At 39.8% G+C, this 22,664-nt stretch overlaps 2 protein-coding genes across 2 annotated transcripts; one reads left to right on the forward strand and one right to left on the reverse strand.

Moving 5' to 3' along the window:
* Positions 1–6,104: 6,104 nt before the first annotated feature.
* LOC121959836 (calcium-binding protein P-like) lies at positions 6,105–8,675 on the reverse strand. The gene is made up of 2 exons (XM_042509348.1): positions 8,585–8,675; positions 6,105–7,708 (listed from the first exon to the last, which is right to left on the reverse strand). Exon 2 carries the CDS (start codon positions 7,702–7,704, stop codon positions 6,199–6,201), a length of 1,506 nt encoding a protein of 501 aa, XP_042365282.1. The 5' UTR covers positions 7,705–7,708; positions 8,585–8,675; the 3' UTR covers positions 6,105–6,198.
* Positions 8,676–10,275: 1,600 nt separating this feature from the next.
* On the forward strand, positions 10,276–20,779 carry LOC121960006 (protein phosphatase PTC7 homolog). Its single transcript, XM_042509591.1, has 6 exons — positions 10,276–10,773; positions 13,178–13,357; positions 15,302–15,500; positions 17,316–17,439; positions 17,558–17,687; positions 18,890–20,779. Exons 1-6 carry the CDS (start codon positions 10,572–10,574, stop codon positions 18,946–18,948), a joined length of 894 nt encoding a protein of 297 aa, XP_042365525.1. The 5' UTR covers positions 10,276–10,571; the 3' UTR covers positions 18,949–20,779.
* The last annotated feature ends 1,885 nt before the right edge of the window (positions 20,780–22,664 follow it).

Raw genomic sequence — 22,664 nt, forward strand, 5'->3', positions numbered from 1 at the left:
TTTGGGGAGGAGCTGCGCTGGCTCTGTTGAGTGGATGTTGGTGTGGAAATAATACTGATACCAAAATGCTGCTCCTGTGTACTGGATGTGTTTTCCGGCATCACGACCTCTTGGTGTGACCACTCAGAAAGGTAAGAAAAAAAATCTTTATTTTATGGTACAAATTGCAGAATTTATGTATTATGTATACACATTTTACTTGTATGTTTTTAAGATGTATAAATAGTATCCCTAAGGTGTGATGCAATAGTGCATGCAGGTTCACACTGTTGGATATTAATCTGTTTCTTAATGTATATTTCTTATCAGAGCCAGAAAACACAAATGCAACATGACGGAGAGAAATATGCATCACACACATAATGCCCAGCTAATCCCGGTGTTGACAGAGCATGTGGATAGTTCTAGACGTCTGTTGTGTTAGTGCTGGTGACCATGTGACTTTGAAAGTGCATTGAGCTAAATCAAAAGCTTTAATGCCAGTTTGAACAACAGCCAAGCCAGTCTCCCTTTTTCTCTTAAAAGAATAATTATGCAATGCAAAAATACATAAGCAGTCATTTTGATTTGATCATGTTCTGATTATTCTGTCTTACATTTATTCATGTTTTTGCAGATCTCCAGTAATGACAGGCCAGCAGAAGCTTCTCTCACTGTGGGTTTGGCTGTTGCTCATGGCAGCTCTGTGCCCGGGTGCATACACTAAACGTGGAGGCATCTTCAAGGGTAAAGGAAAAAGTGATGGTGACAAAGCGCCTCCCTCTCAGAACAGAGGCCTCTCCAAGCAGGGCCTGAAGTGGGCGGGAGCAGCAGCAGCTGGTATTCTAGGAGGCACCGGCACCGGGTACGGGCTGGGGCTGTTTGGTAGGCCAAAGCACGGATCTGGGAATCATCACGGCCATAAGACGGCCTCTTCTGAGCAAGATCAACGGCTTTACCACAATGAAGGCCAGAGCTTTCGCAACCAGTCTCTGTGGAAAGTCATTAGGGCAGCTGCTCCCGCTCCCACGCCTAACATCTTCCTCACGCTTGGACATGTGGTGTCTTTTCTCATAGCAGCCTGGATAAGAGACATTTAATGTAACATCTGATCAGTGGGAGAGCAATTAATTATCAGATGAAATGAAATAAAAGCTCCTGTGAAAAAAAACAGTCCTTTTTGTCTGTTATTGTTTAATACAGGCTAATAGATAGATATACTTAAATTTTTACTACTTTAAAGCCACTAAAAATAAGCTGGATATAAATAAGATGATTGTATTACACCTTGCTACAGAGAATATAAACATGTTTTGACCAAAGGGCTACAACCACAACCTCAATCATATATATTTATATATAGAAATTATGGAGTCCAATTCCAAAAGTGTGAATTTAAAAAATCCTGTAAGAAAATTTCACAATATAATTACTTTGTATCTCAAAATGATGGGTTAATATCTCAAAATGATAAACAATACTAACTCATTATCTTGAGAAAGTCTTTCATTATTTTTTAAAATAGTAAGACACATCCAGTGTGCAGGATTTAGTGATATCTAGCAGTGAGGTTGCAGAGCTCAAACTTGTCTTGTGTCCCAAGCATGTGGGAACGAGTGACTGACACAAAAGAGCATAAAAAAGAATGGCCCAATCTAAAGCCAGTGCTTGATTTGTCCATTCTGGGCTACTGTAGAAACAACAGACTCTGGGGATGAGGACCTGCTCCACATATAAGCAGCTCATTCTGAGGTAATCAAAACAAAATAATTCTCATTTTCAGGAGATTTTACAGAAATAAACCACATTTAGGATTATTAGAAACCAAAATGCTTTTTTTTTTTTTTTTTTTTTACATAAAAAAACATTACTTTTTAATAAAAACAATTGTGGTTTAAAGTTCAAATAATTTTCTAATAAAAAAATGTAAGGAACTGCATATATATATAGTTATCAAAATAACTGCTAGCTAAGACTAAACTGAGAGACACTCTTCCGGTAAGGAAACATTATTAGTTCATCTTTGTTTCATTGTCTTTATTCTATACATAGATGATATTATTCATTAGTTGTCACTGTTTTATGAAATTACTGAAAATAATGGAAGCTGAGAAACCATTATTTAGTTACTGACTTTATTTGACACATAAACATCCATGAGAAACCAGATTAAATCATATAAGTAACCCAAAGCGTTTACAACTGCGAGTCAAAACCAGAAGATCCACACAGATGCCAATATGAGCTCAGTGACAGATACAGAATATCTAAAGCTAAAGGGAAATAAGTGCACTTTACAGATATTCTACAGCCTTTAGATAATATGAAAATGTCAAATTGTTAGTTCAAATAAACTGGGAAGTTTTTTACCAAATTTAACAAATATAAACAGGTAAAACTGTAGAGATTAATAGGAACGAAACAAAACACCATCACTATAATACACTGCATATGATCTCTGACCTGATACACCAGTACTCTGCCAACATAGTGGACTGAAATGAACAATGACATTTTGAATGCAACATTCTCAAAAAGCCTGCAACTTTTAGAGTATATTCAAAACACAGTCACAAACTGCTTAAGAAAACCCACAAGGGAGGAAAAATTAAAACCCTCAGATTAAAGTAAACAAGCTGAAACAATAAAATAATCACAAACACAAAAAAATAATGGTCAAATGTCCACTATAGACAAACTCATAAACCCAGTGGAAGAAAAGGGAGAGCAAAATTTTCGTTCCTGAAACGACGCACACCATGACAGCCAGAGTGAGAAGCAAAAAGAGGTATTTACAGACCAACCAACAATGGACCTGTGACTATCTGACGCAAAGATTCAGGTGATGAGAGAAAGTCGTGGACATGTTCAGACTGACTCAAGCCTGGAAAGCTGCCTGGAAACATTAACAAGAATCCAAATCTGCCCTCAGCAGCATTCATGCACAATGTGACACTAAACCAAAACTTCACTGTTTCCATGCAGTTTTAAGCCAGTGCTTCCAGCTCTCGTGTTAAAGGGATCTGTCTGAGTTTTTTAAAGGGGGTCGTTTTGGGTAGTAATCAATAGTCAGTGTATTACATAAAGTAGATGTCAGTCAGCATGCCTCTAGTTTGGAAAAGTAGGCCAAAGTACGACACAGTAGCTCAGTAATGTGCTGCTGTGGAGGGGAACAGCAACAAAACATACTTCAGCCGCCTAAAATCCTGTTGTGACGGAGAGGCTGTTAATAGCTTCAATTCCCACCAGACTCCATTGACAAAAACAATAATTTTAGCTTGCTGAACACAGGAGCTGCTGGTCTACCACTGCCTCAATCAGTTAGTATGTGTTATTGTGTGTCTTCTTTGAATCCAAACTGACCCTTTAAAATGCCAAACTCACACAAAAACACAAAACAAATGATTTGTTCAAGGCAGTGGTAGACCAGCAGCTCTTATGTTTAGCAATGCTAAATCACTGTTTTTTCTCAATGGAACTTGGCTTTAAAAAGAACTTTTCTTGATGGAGATTGCTGTCTGACATTAAGGTAAAGCAGTAAAAATACTCTTAATACAGTGCACAAGTAATCTGACATTGATATTTTGAAATGGGACTTTTTTCGGTGGCTAAAACAAGTTTTGCTGCTGACCCATCCACAGAAGTAGATTGCTTAGCTTCTATGTTATACTGGGGCCTGCTTCTACAAACTGGGGACTTGTACATGTACTGTGTGTAATGCACTATCTTTGGATAAGTACCCCAAAACAACCCCGCTTCATAAAAACTGAACCAATCCCTTTAATCTTGCCCAACTGATGATAGATACAACATGAAGAAGCTGTGTTGACGAGTGAGAATAAAGTCATGAATTGTCTGTTTAAAACCTCAATCAATTCCCAGCTTTCACCAAACTACTTGTAGCACTGCACAGATTTAAAGCGTCAGGCGCTATCGTCAACAAATGCGCCTCTTGTTTTCAACAGCTGCAGGCAAGACAGCAGCGCCTCTAATGAGGACATTTGCTGCTCATCAAAGGACATGTTCACTGACGCCTCCCTTCTGTCAAGGGCTATTATATGCAATCCTGAATTTTACACGCAACAAACCATGTTGAGTACCATGTACCTGAGAGGGTTTACTTCAAATAGACCTTCAGTGTAGTTTAAATTTTTATCATGCATGTGTTTAACTGATTAGTGTGGGATGGTAAACCACTTGTCCAAAGGAAAATTATTCCCGTTATGGCTAACTGATGTTAAATGAGAGGGTAGTTTGTTTAATATGTATTTGTATCAAAATGTGCACACACCTCCTTTTATGACCATTTTACGGCCTCGTGTTGGCCATTACACACCAACGCAGAGCCAACTATCGCCACAGATCCATTATCATGTTGAGCAAATTGCTAGAAAGCCACATTGTGGACAGAGAGCATTTATTTTTTCCTTCCTCACTGATGACACATTTTCCCCTTCTTTTGGTGCCTTTGTGAGTGGTCCCTAAAAAAACACATCTCCTTTTTTTCCTGGTGCCAAACTACATTATTTGGAACAGACCACTACACCTGCACTGTGCACTGACAATTTGAAAATCTGGTCTGAGCGTGCAGTTTTTAAACGGTTCAAAGTTAGTGGAACCCTGATTTCAAAATAGTTGCGCTGTGTAAAGTAAGTAAAAACCAAATGCGATTATTTGTAAATCCCTTTGGACCTATATTCGATTGCATATAGGATATTAAATGTTCTAACTGATGAACTTTATTGTTTTTTTGAAACTCACAATGAATATGAGGCCAGCAACACGTTCCAAAAAACAGGGGCATGTTAACCCCTTTGTTTACCTTCTCTTTTAACAACACTCTGTAAGCGCTGTAAGAACTGAGGACACAATTGAGGAAGTCTTAAAAGTGAAATTTCTTTCTCAAGATTCAAAAGCGAGCCCCCTAAAATCTTCAAGTTTTAAAGACTGTCTTTGTGGGAATAAAATCCCATTTTAACTCTGTGAGAGATCAGTTTTTCAAAGACAGGAAGTGTCTTGAAGTTTCTGTGGCAAACAAAAGCCTTTTTTTACACAGAGATAATACTATAGGGCCACTATGAAGTCCCCTCTTTGTGCCTCATTTGCATTTTTACACAGAACCAAATAACAGCAGCATCATTCTGCTCCAATGTGTGATTTTAGATATCATGCCAGCATTGCTGAATCAAAAGAGGTGTGACAAGAGTGACCTTCAACACAATAGCATTGATATCTAGTGTGACAAAAAAATATTGCCGTTAGCAGTGCTTTCTAAAAAAGGGCAATTGCATAACATGGCAATAACAATCATTTACCATCCTCTTTTAGTCGGACGGTAAAGATTTCCCAGACCTCTTTGTTTTCTCAACATGTGGACATTTCTTTTTTGAGTTGGCTGCTAACTGATGCTAGCTGCTTTTTAAATTTCTCTTCTTATCTTTGTTATTTCTCCTCTTTCTTTTTGGTGTAGTTTTATTAAATTAATACCAATGTCTGGTCTAAATTTCATGTGAATAGCTGCATTGGAAATATGTTTAGTGGAAAAATTGACAAGCTGAATACATATTTGCTCCACTGTATGTTGAAAAGGATTTGCCAATCATTGCATTTTTTAAGTACGTTTTACACAAGGTCCCAACTTTTATGGAATCAGGGTTGTATTTTATGAAAGCAAAATTTCCCTTTGATTAAGCACATTTCACCCATTAAAAATCAGTCAGTTGAATTGTCCAGCAGAGATGAAAAGTACTGTATGAATGAATTATAAAATGATGTTAGTAGGAACTCTTAATGTCACATTCATAAGTTACACAGTAGCAGACTGCCTCAATAAATTGCCACAAAAACTGAACTAAAATACCCTGAATCTGTTTTATGCATTCAGTGCGCAAGAATGTGGAGTAAAGAAAAAGTGCAAAATAATTAAGATGCAAAATTAATTCTTTAAAGAATTAACAGAAAGAAATGTACTTTGTACACAACTGATGATCTAGCTGTAAAAGTTTAAGCTAACCGCTGCCTCTTAAGACAACTCCTTTAGTTAATATATACACACATCTGCAATTTGTTAATCATTTTCTGTGATAATACAGGATTGACAACATATGAGCCAGACAGCCTGCTATGGAGATAATACACGTTTGCAGTATGTGGACGTGCAGATATAATGGAGGAAGTAGAAATCCATTCAGGGTGTAGTAAAAGGAAGACAAAGTGTTCTCACTGCAGAAGGAGCATGCTGGAAAGAAGCATGAGGAGGGAGGTGAAAATGTGAGCCACACCGTAGCTCAGAGGGCTGCTGCGACTGGGCTGGACTTGTTGTTCAGCTTTTCGTTCCTCCAGAAATCGCTCCGAGTAGACCATGTACTGTTCAACACAGCGCCGCGCCTTCACTTGCTCAATTAGGGCCGGGTATCCAATCTCTTCAATGCTGACTGTGTCATCGTCATCGTTGTCATCTCCTCCCTGACCTTTAGGAGTGGTAGAGCTGCCACTCTGATCTTTCAAAAGGTCAGTCCTGTTCATACAGCGATCCATGAACTTGTCGTAAGGCTCAGCCCGCGGCGGAGGCTTGAAGACATAATCACGGCCGTAGTCTTTTTCATCTGTGGACTGGGTGCCATAACGCCGGTACATGTAGTTGTTGTAGTACTGCTCTTCTTCGTGGTTGCGGAAATTGAAGTGTGGTCGAGGAAAGCGCCCCAGTCCGTATCCAACGGCCATTCCAGCCACAGCACCAACGCCTGCTGCCAGCATGGCTTTTTTGGCAAAACCTGTTGACTTTGGCGCGTAACCCATGCTCTGCACAGAACGAGAGAAAGGAGACCCTCCCATGCCATAACCTCCCTGTCCATATCCATAGCCTCCTCCACCAAAGCGGGGACTGAGGATCTTATTATTTGGGTTCCAGTTGGGGTACCCGCCAACAGCTCCACCCGGGTAACCTCCTGGATACCCACCAGGCTGACCCCAGCCTGGCTGACCCCACCCCTGTCCTGTATTACCCCCTCTGACTGGGTAACCACCTGCTGGGTAACCACCTGCTGGGTAACCACCTGCGGGGTAACCACCTGCTGGGTAACCACCTGCTGGGTACCCACCTGGATTGACACCTCCCCTATTAGGATAACCTCCTGCAGCTGGGTAGCCTCCCCCAGCTGGGTAGCCACCTGCAGGGTACTGGTTAGGGTATCCCGGGTTGCCAGCTCTGCCTGGATATTGATTGGGGTAGCCACCTCCTACTGGGTAGCCTCCAGCAGGTGGATATTGATTTGGATAATTCCCTCTTGCTGGGTTTTGGTTAGGATACCCCCCAGCTTGAGGGTATCCACCTGCAGCTGGGTATCCCCCTGCGGGGTTCTGGTTTGGATAACCTCCAGGATTGACTCTCCCAGGATTCTGGTTGGGGTAACTACCTGCTCCTGGGTAACTTGCTGGATTTTGCCTGGGAACGCCTCCTGGGTTGGTGTTGCCTGTTCCTGGATAGGGGTAACTTCCACCAGCAGGGTATGGATTGGGGTTTCGACTGGGACTCTGTGGCTGTCGCGGGTAGTTTCCTGTTTGGGATGGTTTTGATTGTGTCCCGCCCCTGCTGCTAGAGGAGGATGAGGATCTCCTGCTGCTGCTGCTGCTGCCACCGCCTTTTTTCGCCCATGTCGATTCAGTGTTCAAGAGAAACACAATAAGAAGGGACACAAGAGCCACTTCGCACAGCCTCCCCATCATGGCCCTAAAAAGAAAAGTGTTCAGGTAATAATAATTTTTAAAAAATCAAGAATTACAGAGCATTGCTTTCCCTGTTCTTTAGGATGACATGCAAAATTGCCTTGTGCTACATTTTCTTTAAACAACGACCAACAGTAAATAATTATGTCACAATTTCTCACAGAGCAATTTCATTCTGAAAAGACGTTTGATAAATGGATATTATAGGCTATGTCTATTTGTCTTTAGACGTTTAGATTTCGGTCATTCCTTGTTAAAAAGTAAATGTTTAGTAACGTATAGTCTCAGCCTAGATGAAAGAGTAAACAGAATCTGTGTATATGACAAAAAAATCAACATTCATGATGTAAATGCGGGAGTATGCAGTAAGCTGCTTTTGTTAATTATTTACAGTTTTTAGGCTATGTATTTTTTCATATTTAATGATTCTTATTTTTTTAAAATATAGTCTATAGGCCTATGTAGTCGATAAGTCCTGGCCCATAGCAAGGCTAAAGCTTTGAGACGATATGTAAATGACATCTTTTGCTCGGTGGGACTCTACTATTGGCAATATGACAAAAAAAAAAAAAAAAAATCTATTAAAGAAAACCGCAATTAAGTTGCAAACATATTAACGGAGCACTCTCACCATTATTCTCCCATCATTAGGTCAATCTGTTTTTTTAAGAAACTGGACTAAATAAATGAAATCAAAATACCAGTTATAACCACTATAAGTAAACGATGACCTGTTTTTAATTCTCAGTGAGAACCAATCGTTGCATCATTAGCATCCTGCACATTTGCTTATTCACGTAGAACCATTATATCATATGAGTCGCTTGTTCTCCCACAAAGATATAGCATTATCATCGAGGATAACTTAATTACATCTTACCGTGTAGCGACGTATTTCTGCGTACTTCGGTGATAATTCGGCGATAATGCGTTGTTGTCCTCTCTCTCTCTCCCAGCACCGTTATGGACTCTGGCTCGGGGTGGTTTCTGTCGCGCTGCTGTGCGCTCGTTTTAAAGCACCGCAAGTACCGCGTTGGGATAGAGGTGGGGACAGTTTGCTGTGACGTCTATTCGATGACCATCATTAAACCAAAAACGTCCAGTTAAAACAAACCATTTCATCTAGCTATCGCAAGGGACAGTCGATTATTTATGAAAGGGATGCAAGTTGTGAAAGGGGGAGGCATGTAAAAAAAAAATCATTGGGGAGCAACTTGTGTTTCATTATTATTATTATTATTATTTATTTATTTCATCACCAAGTTTTACAGAAATTTTTTATTTCTTTAAAAACGCCAAAATTACACCATTTATCACAGCCAGAAACTGGAAAAAAAGAATTTATTATTGAATTTTCACATTTTGGATAACCCTTGACCCTGTTATGTGTGACAAATGTTTCCATCAGCGGAAGAAAACATAACCACATGTAAGCTTAAAAGAGTAATATTATAGACCTATCAAAATAATATCTCATTTCAAGTTTCACCAAAAATGAACTGTTTTCACTTATCAGATATTCTAAAACAAATAAAAAGTAAAAATAAATTCTGTGCTTCTTAATGCATGATAATATTTGTTTATGATATTTGTTTTTAACCCAAAAACAAGAATGAGCGTTCGTTCTTTTTTGTCCCACGATATCTAACTTGACCTCTGTATTGTTGCTTGCACCGTGCTTTCTATCCAACCTGTAGAGTATGACACCCCCATTGGTGTTGTCATAGGCTTTTTTTTTTTTGTCTTTTCATGTCCATATTCACCACTACTAAGTACATCTTCAATGGTAATAACACTTCCTAAAATGTACATATTAATTCAGCATACACTTCACCGTGAAAAGAGGACAAGAAATATATGTGTTATTATGTATGACAAAACAGTAATAATAATAATGATAAAATATAAACTAAAGTTAAACAACACTAAAACAGAAACATAAATGATAAAAAAAAACAAGATAGAAAAGGCAAAAGAGGTAACCAGAGCTGCGGCATTGCCCATATTAACAGGGACCAGTGTTTTTTATTGTACTGTCCAATTTTTAACTTTAACCTTGCTGTGATTTTTCCATATTAAAGACATTTTAAGGGAAGCAATAGAAAAAAAAACATTTTAGTTTCTGGAGGGTCAGGATAATAAATAGCTCAATGAATAAAGTCATACCCCAGCCATCCCCCTCCTCTGATAAATACACATCAGTACCTAAACTGTATATTTTCCAGCTTACACAGAGGGCTACTAGGCCTATATTAAATATTTATTTTAACTAAAATGACGGATATGAGTTATCATGTGAGTTTTAATAGGTTTTCACATTCTGGAGCCCTTGTTAAATTTTAAAATCATAAAATAGCATTATCATTATGGTTTAAGGGTTTCTTTAGCCATACGTCGGTTACGTGCAGTTATTTAAAACAAGCGCACCTTTGAGGCCTGCGCAGTTCATCCAAACTAGCGGCAGGAACTGCAGGTCCGTCGGGCTGCTCTGTGATTGGCTAATGCCGGTGAGCTGTGACGTCATTATTGTAAACTGTCAAACCCCCCGTATGTACGCTCAGCTCTGTCCGAGGCACAGTGGAAACATGTCGGGAAGGAGAGAGCCCAGCGGAGGAACTGCGCTCATTAAAGCTACACCTGAGACTTAAACGGAGTCAGCTCAGACAGACGGACGGCGGCGCTTTAGCCGAGTTAGCAGCTGCCGGCGTTAAAATTTCACGTACCGGTGAGGAGCGAATGGACGGTTGAAGACAAACAGCCGGGGCTCGATCAGAAGCAGCAGCCTAGTAGGCAGGCACCCGGGCCGGGTAGAGGGAGAGGGGGGACAGCGTGTGTGTGCTCTAAACAAGGTTGCTGCTTGCTAGGGGATGTTATCCGTACTGTCTTATGGCAGACTGGTAGCCAGGGCTGTCCTGGGCGGACTCTCTCAGACGGACGGTCGGGACTACAGCCTGATCACCGCCAGTTATGGCTTCGGTAAAGACTTTCGTAAAGGGATCCTGAAGAAAGGGATGTGCTACGGGGACGATGCCTGCTTCATTGCTCGGAACAAGAACGCAGATGTTTTGGGTAAGCTTTTTATCAACCCCAAAATGCTGCATTTAGCTTGCAAAACCATCTGTGCTCTGGTGACCTTCAGTTAGCTAGTCTGCACGTGCACAGACCCCTCGGATGAAAACACAACAGCCCCCACCCCCTCCAAAACACAGCCGTAACTTTTCTCCCCTCACCACCATTATGTGAGCTGTATTTGCCTCAGATTAACCCCTGGAAATGCCTACAGAAGCCCAGTGCAGCTGCAAATGTAATATCACGCAAAAAACTGCGATTATGTGCTGTTAGCGGGTAATTTTGAGGTAAAATACCGAATGACCTTTCACCTAGATGAGCTCCAACTGGAGAATTCACGGCGGTAATGCGACATATCAAACACATCAAATTAGGAGACATAGATTAGCTTCATTAAAGGCGGGGAGGACTGAAAACGTCCTTATTACAGCGTCTCAGACTTAACACTACAATGTCTTGCAAAGGTCAGAATGGTTGAGCATGGAGGCGGCCATATTGCTAATAGTAGCCTAGCGTAGCTGAGTGTAATTGCTTTGTCCTCAGCGCCCAGCTGACAGGAGGTTAAACACAGCGAAATGCTTCACCAAGCACGTGTCTTGGTCGACACCTACACGGTGTGTTTTATCGTTTTTCAACCAGTGTGGAGTCTTAAATGTTGAGGCAGCTGATATAAAGTAAAAATAGCCAGAACTGAGAAACAAAATACCCAAACAGGGCTTCACGTGTTTGGAAGGAAGCACAAATGTGGTAGTAAAATCTGTCGTAAACTACCCAGAAGCGGACTAGGATGACCATAAGACCGTTAGAAAAATAGTAACACTAACATAAGGGACAGGTATTTATATATAGAGAGAGAGGGGAAGATGTGAGTTTGTTTATTGTTTTTTTCCCTCCCTGAAGCTACTTTTTTTAGTCTCCCTGATAGACTTGGGGAAATTGCATGACTAGTTGTTGTATGTCCCTCTCCTAAGCCAAAATAGATTTTTGATTTTTGCTTTACAGTAACTGATGATAGCCCAGGGCAGGGCAGATGGGGATTTCAGGACATTCTCAGGGTGTTTTTTCTTTTGAATTTTAGTTTCATTTTCTAGGGACCTTCCACAGGCTGTACAATAAGAAAATGAAACTAAAGCACGGGGTTTAATAGGGACTGTACTCTATTTACTACAGGAGGAGAGTGGTGGGATGTGACCTTTTTTTTTCATATAAATCTTGACCCTCCCCAAAGCTACCAGTATTTTTCCTTCAGCCTTTCTGAGTGACTGGAGAATAATCCATCCAATAACCTTTTTTTTTTAAAAAAAACCAAATGATGACAGTATTGAGCAATGCAATGAGACAACAGCATAGGAGTTGGAGCAGTCATCAAAACAAAGAGCTGATTTCAAAATGGAAGTCCTCCTTAAAAATGATGTGTGTAAAGGCCGTCCAAAATAATATTTGACGTGCCTTCCCCATTGTGCACCACCTTCTACCGCCTCATAATGAACAAAAAGTCCCTTATCGATATCTATGTTTTCACGTGTAGAAACATGCTCGTATGCTCTTTCACAGCGTGATAAACATGGACCTGAAATGGGGTAACTGAGGGCAAAATATTCTAAAAGTATGCTGTGAGGATGCATGTTGTAGCATCATCATTGAAAGCATTTTTTCCTTGTTCTATAGCTTTGACTTTCCAGAAAAATCTATTTCTTGAGAGTAAATAAAAGTATTTATTTGGATAATACAGAGATGCATTTCAATCAAAGACTGGTTGCACTTGTCACTTTTTTTATGGCTCTTGAACTTGATAGTTTGCACCGAGCAGATATGCGGTTGAGTCATCTAATATCACCCTGCCAAATTCTGGTGTATCAGATACCCAGTTTGATCAGATGGTGTTACAGTTATTTCTCTCTGATCCAGTCTGGCATTTTGTAAATCTGGAAAAGCATTATACCTCACAGCAGCTGTGGTGTGTGGTTTGGATGATGATTTTAATATCGCCTCTGGAGCCAAAGAAAGTAACTGCTGCAGTTCATAAAATTTAAATGACATCCGGTGGGTCTGGATTTTGGTACTTCTCATCAGTGTCAATGTGTGTCCTTGTACAATGAACAATTTGTTAATATTATTCATAATTATTAATGTATGTTACATTTTTTTCTAGATATAAAATTTCAGAAAATAGCTTGTTTTGTCTGAGCTAGATATTCCTCACAGAGGGCAAAATAAAAGCAGTTAATTTAAACATTTGCAAAGCTGAAAACTGGACTTTTTGGATGATCACCCTATTGTTTCTGATCTGCAAAGCCTTAATAATAGTCATCACATAGAATGACAAATGCAAGCACTTGTTTGCGGATGGGTGAGTACCAAAACAACAACTAGATGAAAGTGTCATTTCCCTTTTGTTCATCAGGCGTTGCGGACGGCGTAGGTGGTTGGCGTGACTATGGCGTTGACCCGTCTCAATTCTCAGCCACATTAATGAGAACCTGTGAGCGACTGGTGAAGGAGGGGCGCTTCACTCCCAGTAACCCAGTGGGGATCCTGACGTCTGGCTACTATGAGCTTCTACAGAACAAAGTTCCCCTGCTAGGTGAGTACACAGATACAGAACCACATAGAGGTCATGTTATGCAGCAGACACACAGTCAGTGGTGCAGTGAGTCATGCATCCCATGAGACCAGCCGTACTCTGAAAAATGCGTAACACCTATAGGATGAGTCAGACTATGAGTGGTAACCCTACTCAGCGAGATGCATATGATACCATAAATCATGACAGAATGTATCTTCATTTAAATTGCATGTCAATTTTTTAACCAACCTGCCAGAAAGGTGCATGAAAGGATGGAAGAATATTCAAATGAGATGTATAATGATGAAAAAAAAAATAGGTCATGTTATGCAGCAGACACACAGTCAGTGGTGCAGTGAGTCATGCATCCCATGAGACCAGCCGTACTCTGAAAAATGCGTAACACCTATAGGATGAGTCAGACTATGAGTGGTAACCCTACTCAGCGAGATGCATATGATACCATAAATCATGACAGAATGTATCTTCATTTAAATTGCATGTCAATTTTTTAACCAACCTGCCAGAAAGGTGCATGAAAGGATGGAAGAATATTCAAATGAGATGTATATGATGAAAATAATATATATATATATATATAATATATATATATATATATATATATATATATATTAATATATGTATGTTAACAGAACATCAGCTTCAAACAGTAAATTATTTAGTGTGAGAGCTGTAAGCAGGGTGCCAGTCTTTTAAAAGTCTTAAAGAAAGACACTTAGAGAAGGATTTTTTTTTCTGACATTGTATTGTGAATTCTAAAAAAGGCAATACACACTTATTTATTTATTTATTTTTTAATAATGTACCAAATTTAACATCACACAGATCAGGATAGAGGAACCAACATCACTTATTTAACTTAACCATGTCCAATCAAGTGAAATATGAACAAGCTTTTTTTCAAGGCAAACCAAATGTGTACTTTAATAATATAAAATTATATTTTTTTTATGTGTGCCTCTCTAGAAAGTTTGTTGTTTTCTCAGCATTTGAAGTAGATTATCCAACTTCTGACCTTGACCCCAAATAAGCAATGTACTGTGTTGTAAATATTTGGGCAAACTTGTCTCTAGTAAGTGATTGATGTCGGTTCATCTTTTTTCCCTACAATGTTTGTGGTTATTGGTCTTTAATTTTACTTGGATTGGTGATAAAAAGTCTCAAAGAGTCTTAAATCTAACTTGCTTTAAGCTGTAGGAACCCTCTGTAAGTTATTGATTTAGGTTTAGACCAGCATCCAGAGTGATGTAATACCTGTGAGATAACAAACTGTATTGCCGCTTGGAAGTTCAGATTCCCTTTTAAACAGGGTGAACGTGTTGTCTCATATCAGAGCCCCAAAAGGTCAAGAATCCATCTGTAACTGACACCGCGGGAGGGCTGGACAGTCCTTAAAACCGTGCATGTGTCAAACATGTGACCAAGGTCACATTTTTTTCTGAGACTTGGTATCCCTGCGGCCAGCGTGTAAATTTAATGTTAACCTCCTCCCCTCCTTGTCACGATGTTTGTCAAATGGCCTGCTTTTATTTTGGGAAGCTGTTACAAGGTCTGTGCCTGCCCTTCCCTGCTCAAGGTTACTTGGACTGTTGGCACCTATAGATGAAGTCACTGGGTATGTGGGACAGTCTGTGACCCTTGTGTTTGTTTTCTCTCTTTTCCAAATTGCATAATAATCTCAACCACCCACTGTGGGAGCGTGACATTAGTGAGAAAGGTGCACACTGAGGCATTGATGGACTGGTCGAGCTGCATCTTACCTTCCTTAAAAAAAACACAAATTAAGCCTGTGCTTCATTTCAGCCTGTCTGTCAAAACTGAAAAGTATTATTTGCATTTTTACAGCTGTCATCACATTTCTTCACTGTTCTCTCCTCAGATTTTACCATCTCCATATATATATCCATAACCTTGTTGTTTTTTGCTCTCCTTCATTTTTAGGGAGCAGTACAGCCTGTATCGTTGTTCTGGATCGCCGGAGTCACCGGTTACACACATGCAATCTTGGTGACTCTGGCTTTCTTGTGGTTCGGGGAGGAGAGGTGGTTCATCGCTCAGATGAGCAGCAGCACTATTTTAATACGCCCTTCCAGCTGTCAATCGCTCCTCCTGGAGCTGAAGGGGTGGTGCTCAGTGACAGGTCAGTAGCTCAGTGCCTTTGAAAATCATGTCTGAATGCAATTTTAAATACACAAATTTGGTAATAAAAAAAATTATATTGGAAAGATGATACTAGCACATTAACATACTTCAAAGGGCATCTTAAATAAAAGCGGATCAAAAGAGGGGAAAGTTGAATTGTCCTTTCTGTTGCTCTTGCTTTTGAATCTAATCTCTTCATGGGTCATAGTAAGAGACATTTTGCAAAGCAAATGATTAAAGGACAGGTGTGCTTACTTTCACTTTTGCCTCCAAACAATTGTTTAGATGACAATCAAACTGGATTTGCTAAAACATGACGCATCCTCTCATGTGAGCTGTAAACATAGTTTCAAAAGGACCTTTCAGGACGTGTTTGCAGAATAAACAAGACCTGATTTGGCTTCACACTCAAGGCCAAACTGGGCTACACCTCCACCTTGGTTCTCCTTTCTTATATCGCCCACATGGAAAATCCTCTGATATCCTGTTAGAGTTCATTGTTTTATTTTATATTCCAGTATTTCTAAAAGTACACCATCATGTTTATCGTCTTAAAAACTTAGAGTAACATAATAAAATCATCAGCACAAGTCTTGTGATGATGGTGAAGAGGGGCAAAGAAGTCGAGCAGACAAACACAGAGAGGTTGTAAAGTTTGTACTTTGTTAATCTTTCCCTTTTTTTGTCCACCTGTCCTAGAGAATCTCTGAAACAGGCAGGTTATGTCCATCACGTATCTAAATTTAGTTTGCCTTGAAGTGTATTCCAGGCAATAAAAATCATTATTTATAATTGTTACCTATTCATATGTATTGTTTTTCACCTCTTGTACACAACTGTAGCAACCAAATAAGCAAAAAGTACTATCAAGAATATTATTCCAATATGTTCCCCCATGAAGTTATATTTTACATGTAGGACACACGATGCACTAGCATGCATGCAGGCTTACCAGGTTACTCAGATAGGTGTCACAACTTGATACTGACAATAGCAGTCTAATTAAGAGGGGATTAATCTTTTGTAATCCATTTAGAGCAGTCTGGAGGTCCTGTTTTTAAACTCTCTCTCCACCACTGGGGTAATCCTGTTTTCCTGGTGTGAAATCAAGTTTAAGGTGTTTAACAAGTAAATGTTCCTTTGTAAAGGCGAACTATGCCCATTTTCGAAATGTATACATGTTATTCCTGTGGTCCAACACAGCACAGAAATATTGGGCATTTTCTGTTCTGAAATACTTTCTGTGCAACAACTACAATAGAACAAAGCTCATTTGGGCCTGAAGAAGAAAAACTTTCTGTGGGTCCACAAAGACTCAGACTCCCATTCCTTGTCTACGGAGCAGCTCCAGACATCAAAAGTTTGATACATACTGCTCTGGTTTCTGTCTCTGAGAGGGAGTAGCTCATGTTCACGCGTACTGACTTGAACTGTCACAGGCCTTGGAACTAACATATGGGAATTCCTAATTTAGGTGGTGTTCTCCTTTAAGTACATTCTTGGCTCTGCAGTGTGTCACCTTAAAATAAAACCTCTCAAGATGAAGCGTGAGCATAAGGTTAAAGGCTCTGTAAACTTGAATCTTGCGTTTGGCACCAGCAAGCAACGGGACCTCTGCAAGGTCACATCGGACAGCCTGCTTCCGAGTTAGCCGTCAGATTAAACACCCACGCTGCCTCCACTGGCGAGATTTGGCAGAGTGACCTCTGACCTGCTTAATTCCATATTGGAAACTGTTGAGAGCAGCTGAGGTGGCATCTGCTCCCGTTACACTTGTGACTGATCTTTCCGTGTCCCTGTGTGTTTGGTCTAGTCCTGAAGCAGCTGACAGCTCCTCCTTCGACGTGCAGCTTGGTGACATCATCCTGACAGCAACCGACGGCCTGTTTGATAACATGCCAGACTACATGATTCTGCAGGAGCTCAAAAAACTCAAGGTGCCATTATCACGTATACTAGTCGTATCATTCGTCAAGCTGTCACATACTCTGTATCTAGTTGTAAGTGAACATAGGTCTCTCAAACTTTAACGCTTTTTATTTTACATCATTTCAGACTACCAACTATGACAGCGTCCTGCAGACTGCACAGAGCATTGCAAAGCAAGCTCATGATCTTGCCTACGACCCCAATTATATGTCCCCTTTTGCACAGTTTGCCTGTGACAATGGCCTGAATGTAAGAGGTAAGTACACTCTGCTTTAATGCTGTGTTATACCTTTAAAAACAACCTGATTTAAACAGTAATTCAGGCCTTATTTAAATTTAAAAAACCTGTTAAAGCTACAATTAGTAACTTTTATTATTTGCTGAAAATGGCGCTATATTCTGAGAGAAGCATATGACTCATATCCCTCCTCTTCCTACTGACGAATGGCCTTCACTAGAATCTACCACGACACACCGAAAGCAACAAATTAGAGCCGAGGAGTCTCTACCAAAGCTGCCAATCCCTGCCTGTGAACTGCTGTCAAACTAAGCAGTTTGCTATTGCTGCATCGCCTATTTCTCACCTATTATGTTGACTGAACCATATTTTAGTGAACTACTAAGCTGTAAAAGAGTTTGCTCCTGCTGGTGGGTGATGTTTTGTTTTGGCTCCACTCTTTCCAATATGGCGGCCAGGTCATTTTACAGCTAAACAACACACTAAAATATGTTTCTGAAAACATTTTACTTCACTTATATTTGATTAGCATTGGCTAGTTTGACCACAGTTCACAGGCTGTGATTGTCATGATTGACAGCGGCGCTTGAGATTCCTCCGCTTTGATTGGTTATTTTCGTTTCAATACAGTAAGGCCACTGCAAGGCAATTGAGCAGGCAGATGATTATTTCTTTAGAGATTATCTGTCCCATTTAGTGCCGTGTGAAAATGATGACAGCTTTAGCAAACATGACGAAAAGTTGGGTTTTTTTTTTTAAATGAAAGCTACCAACTACAGCTTTAAACAAAATTGGCAATTTTTCCTGATAGATAGTCATCACTATTTCTTGTCAATTTTAAGTGCAATTCCTGAAGTTTGGTTTGGTTGAAAAAATACTTGAGGTTGATATATTATTCTAAAATATATCAGAGACCACTTTATTTTAGTATATGATTGTAAATATATAAAAGGATGCATGTTGCCAATATTTTAAAAAATGTAACCATTAATAAAAAATATCTTGTTAATAATATTAAGATTAAGTTATTCTTGGCTGCATTCACGCCTTTAGTTTGGCGACCCTTCCTGGACCAAAGCTATATAAAAAAGGAAGTGTCATTGTGCTTCCAGCATGTAGTGTCAGCGAGTTCAAAATAGTCTTGCAATTGAAGGGAACAAAAATTTGCATGGCGATAAATGTTGGCACAGTTCCTCACACCCTTTTGTCTTCTTCTGCAGGAGGGAAGCCAGATGATATCACGGTGCTGCTGTCCATTGTGGCTGAATATACAGACTAAAAGTGTGTCTGACAGTGTGTGTGTGTGTGTGTCTGCGCTTCTCTGGGGCTGATCCTCCCTTCCCGTCTGCCTAAAGTCTTCCACCTGCAGCCCCTCCCAAAAATGTACTGCATCCTGTGGGCTGACAGGGGGAGGCTCACCATCCACGACACACACTCCTCCTCGCTGCAGGGCCGACGTCCACCCGTGTACATTTTTTTGTTTTCTTCCTCTTTTTGTTTTGGTGCTTGAATGGTTGAGGGGAAGCAGGCAGCTAGGACGTTTTCATGTTGATCATGATGCAGGAGGAGTTGAGTACGACGGGCTGAGGGATGCCTTTCTGTCTCCTGTGTCTCAGTGTGGCATCAGCACTTCTTAGGTGACTGAGAGACAGTTTAGGACAGTTTTAGGGCTTTAAAACATTGGAGCTCGCGTGTAAAGAAGTGACAATGTTAAATGAGAAAGCCAAGGTTTTGGATTCTTGGGAGCATAGTGATAGAGTTGACTATTGTACCCAGCTAGCTGTCTCTGTTGTTCCAGTTAACGTTCCTTGTTTTAAATGTGTTTGAACAAAGTATATAAATGGACTGGGGAAGCTGATGGTAGGAATGGATGGGATTTCAGAGTTGGCTTTTAATGTCTAGAATGTGAACGACAAAAAGCTGCGTTTCCATCAAGTTTTCGCTATAGTACCTTTGGAACCAAAAGTAACACCTACGAGCAGGTACCTAGACCCTAGATGTGAGAAGCGTTTCCACTGCAGACAGTACTCTTACATGTGGGCGGGGTTCTTGTCACTCACTGCTCTGTCCTGCAGCACTCGCTGTATTTCCTGCAAAATAGGCTGCAAAATATTCTTTCATTTTGTACAGTTAATTAATAAAAAGCTTGTCACAGTATGAATAGTGGTTAAACCAGCCACAGCTCAGCCCTCAGCACAGATTGACTGATTTTCTACAAAAAAAATGAGGATAGTAAGGAGTGGTTCTATTGGTATCATCCACAATGGAAACACAAAAAAATGTATACCAATTTAAACTGAACCGACCTGCTTGATGGAAACGCAGCTGAAGAGCTCCAATCAAAGAAACCTGTAAAGGGAAAAACTTGTGAGAGCTCACATGTGAAGGTTAATCAGTTTGGCTGGTGGGGGGGATCTGTCGGTGCGCACATCCTGATAAGTTGTAAATATTTTTGTGTTTTTGGGGCTTCGTTCTGGCCTTTCTGTTGTCCTTGCTTCAGCCGTTGAAGCAAAGAGCAATTTCGTTACTATCGTGGATGATGCACACATGCATTCATAAATATATTTTCTTGTATAGACGTTAATCTTGAAGTGAGCTTTATCAATCCCACACTTCCACTTGCTGATATGAACAAGATTGCTGAGACTGATCGCTGCAACACTTGTGTGGTAGGAAGGATGTTAAAAAAATGCGTGCGTATGATGTACATGTGAGTTATTGGAATGTGTGGCGTATTTAATGTTAATATTTGTTAGCTCACAGAGCTAAAGCTAGCATCTGGGAATGCTTACTATTGCAATGATAGGTCAGGCATGAGTTTAAAGGAAGATTTGTATTTTTTTAAAGTTATTCAGAGTTTGAAGTGTCTGCTGACACTGTGTGATGGATGACAAAGATCCAGCTATCTTAACGAGAATCAGGTGTGTGTGTTGGCGAGTGTGTGTCAAATTTGTTTCTCTCAGTTCCTTATTTCCCTTTTACATTTGTTTGCTGCTTCTCTTTTGTAATTCAGATGTCTGTATATGACTTGATTTATATGTACATACATGTCCATGATTGTAGTGTGTGTGTGTGTGTGTGTGTGTGTGTGTGTGTGTGTGTGTGTGTGTGGTGTGTGTGCGCACGCGTGTGTGCGTGTGTGTGTGTGTGCGTGTGTGTGCTCTGCATCAAATGACATTAATCAAAGACACTGATAACACTGTTCTGCTCATGATGTCCCTTTTGTCTAACAGCTCACCCAGGTGGTTTGGACAATGTCTTCACAGTTTAAAAAGCAGGTGCACCAAAGATGCATTTTCTTTGTGTATGTCATACACACTGCTTTGTTGTTACAAACATCATGCAGCAATACTGTAAATTCCTTGTGCTCTGAATCTTGTGTGATGGCCAGAGATGTGGTGGACTTGTTCAGAGGGACATTTAAAATGTCTTTTCTATACTTAAAAGTAGTTTTAATAGAGCAAAAGCTGTATCATATTCATGGTTGAAGTAGTACACGAATGGTTGCAACAGACAGGTTTATGAAACCAAAGAAGGAAAGCCATATGTAAACACATGATTGGGGCACTGCTCTGTAAGCCCTGCTGTAAAGATTTCTTCTACATACACATAATGGACACAATTAATTACATATTATCTGTCCTGCTGTCTGCACAGTTCTTTTTGCATGTCTCAGCACCATTTTACAAAGTTAAAAGTCACCTATTCTCGTCTTTTAAGATGGTTTTTATAAATGGTGCACAAAGGTTCAGAACTTGTATTTACTTCAAAGATAGCCCTATATTTGACAGAGAGATGTATCTCATATGCAGAAGGAGACAGGGTGGTGAGATCGGTAATGGTGCTGTGAACTTACACTTTGAGAGGTGAGCACAGTTTCAGCCTTAACAAATAGCTAGACCTGTAATCAAGAGGCCTTTCCTGTCATTGCAAGCTTGTCTCGTGTCGGTCACGTTGCCCGGTGTTTGATGTAAGTGAAAGTTTGCCCCCCGTCTTTCTCTCCTGTGACGTTGTTTCTTAAAGGTGCTTCTGCAGTCTGTATGGTATGATTGTCCTCTTTTCAGCAAGCGATGTTTGTGTGTGTGTGAAAGATACACCTATGTCTACAGTGTAACAATGCAGGTCTAATTTATGTAAATATGTTTTAAAATATGTACAATATTTAAATAAAGAATCTAGTATTTATACTAAATTTGTTTGACTTTTCTTGATGTTGGTCCATGTTTTATCTTCAGAAGCCGATGTGCTGTTCACAAAAGACACATCTAATCTTGCAAAGTGATTGACAGATTGTGTTGTGGTACACTCCAGTGAGGCTGACAAAAGTTTAACTATTTATAGCAGCTGCATCCTCATAATCAGAGGATGTACTGTACTGACCGTAAACATTTTCTTTGACTGTTTGCTCCCATTAAAGCAAATGTTGAAGTAGGTTAGTTAATACAGCAGAGTGTTGTTTTTATATATATATATATATATATATATATATAATATATAACAGTGTAAAATGAGCTTTTTGATCTTTAAAATCCTATCCTACTATATTTTTAGACAAATAAATCTATATTTAGCATGTTAAACAATGCTTAAAAATGAGTTTGCCGACCAGCCAGTGGTGGTATAAAGTAGTATAGTATGCTTACTACAATTTTGAATAACCTTTACCTAAGTATTTCCATTTTCTGCTATTTCATACTTCTGCTACTCCACTGAAGAATATCAACTTTTTACTCTATTACATTTATTTGACATTTACAGCACTTTACAATTTCATTTGTCATATTAAACACAATGGACAAATAAAAGTAGCCTTCATATTTTGTTGATAAATTGCATACTGAACCACCAAGAGTGTATAAAGTGGTTTAATTACCGCCCTCTTAAGCAGCTACAACAGTAACATGCGAATTACGTTAAACGTGATCAGCAAAGTGATGTTATCCAGGTGTTAAAGGGTTAAGCCTGTACCTGACAGTGTGATTTTCAGCAGTAACA

Source organism: Plectropomus leopardus, chromosome 20, assembly GCF_008729295.1.
Source record: "Plectropomus leopardus isolate mb chromosome 20, YSFRI_Pleo_2.0, whole genome shotgun sequence".
Lineage (NCBI taxonomy): Eukaryota > Metazoa > Chordata > Actinopteri > Perciformes > Serranidae > Plectropomus > Plectropomus leopardus.

Bases quoted from the DNA above. Each gene is read 5' to 3' on its own strand.
- LOC121959836 (XM_042509348.1), bottom strand. From the start codon at position 7,704: ATGATGGGGAGGCTGTGCGAAGTGGCTCTTGTGTCCCTTCTTATTGTG.
- LOC121960006 (XM_042509591.1), top strand. From the start codon at position 10,572: ATGTTATCCGTACTGTCTTATGGCAGACTGGTAGCCAGGGCTGTCCTG. The intron at 13,358-15,301 runs GTGAGTACACAG...CTTCATTTTTAG, and splicing joins GAACAAAGTTCCCCTGCTAG to GGAGCAGTACAGCCTGTATC. The intron at 17,440-17,557 runs GTGCCATTATCA...ACATCATTTCAG, and splicing joins AGGAGCTCAAAAAACTCAAG to ACTACCAACTATGACAGCGT.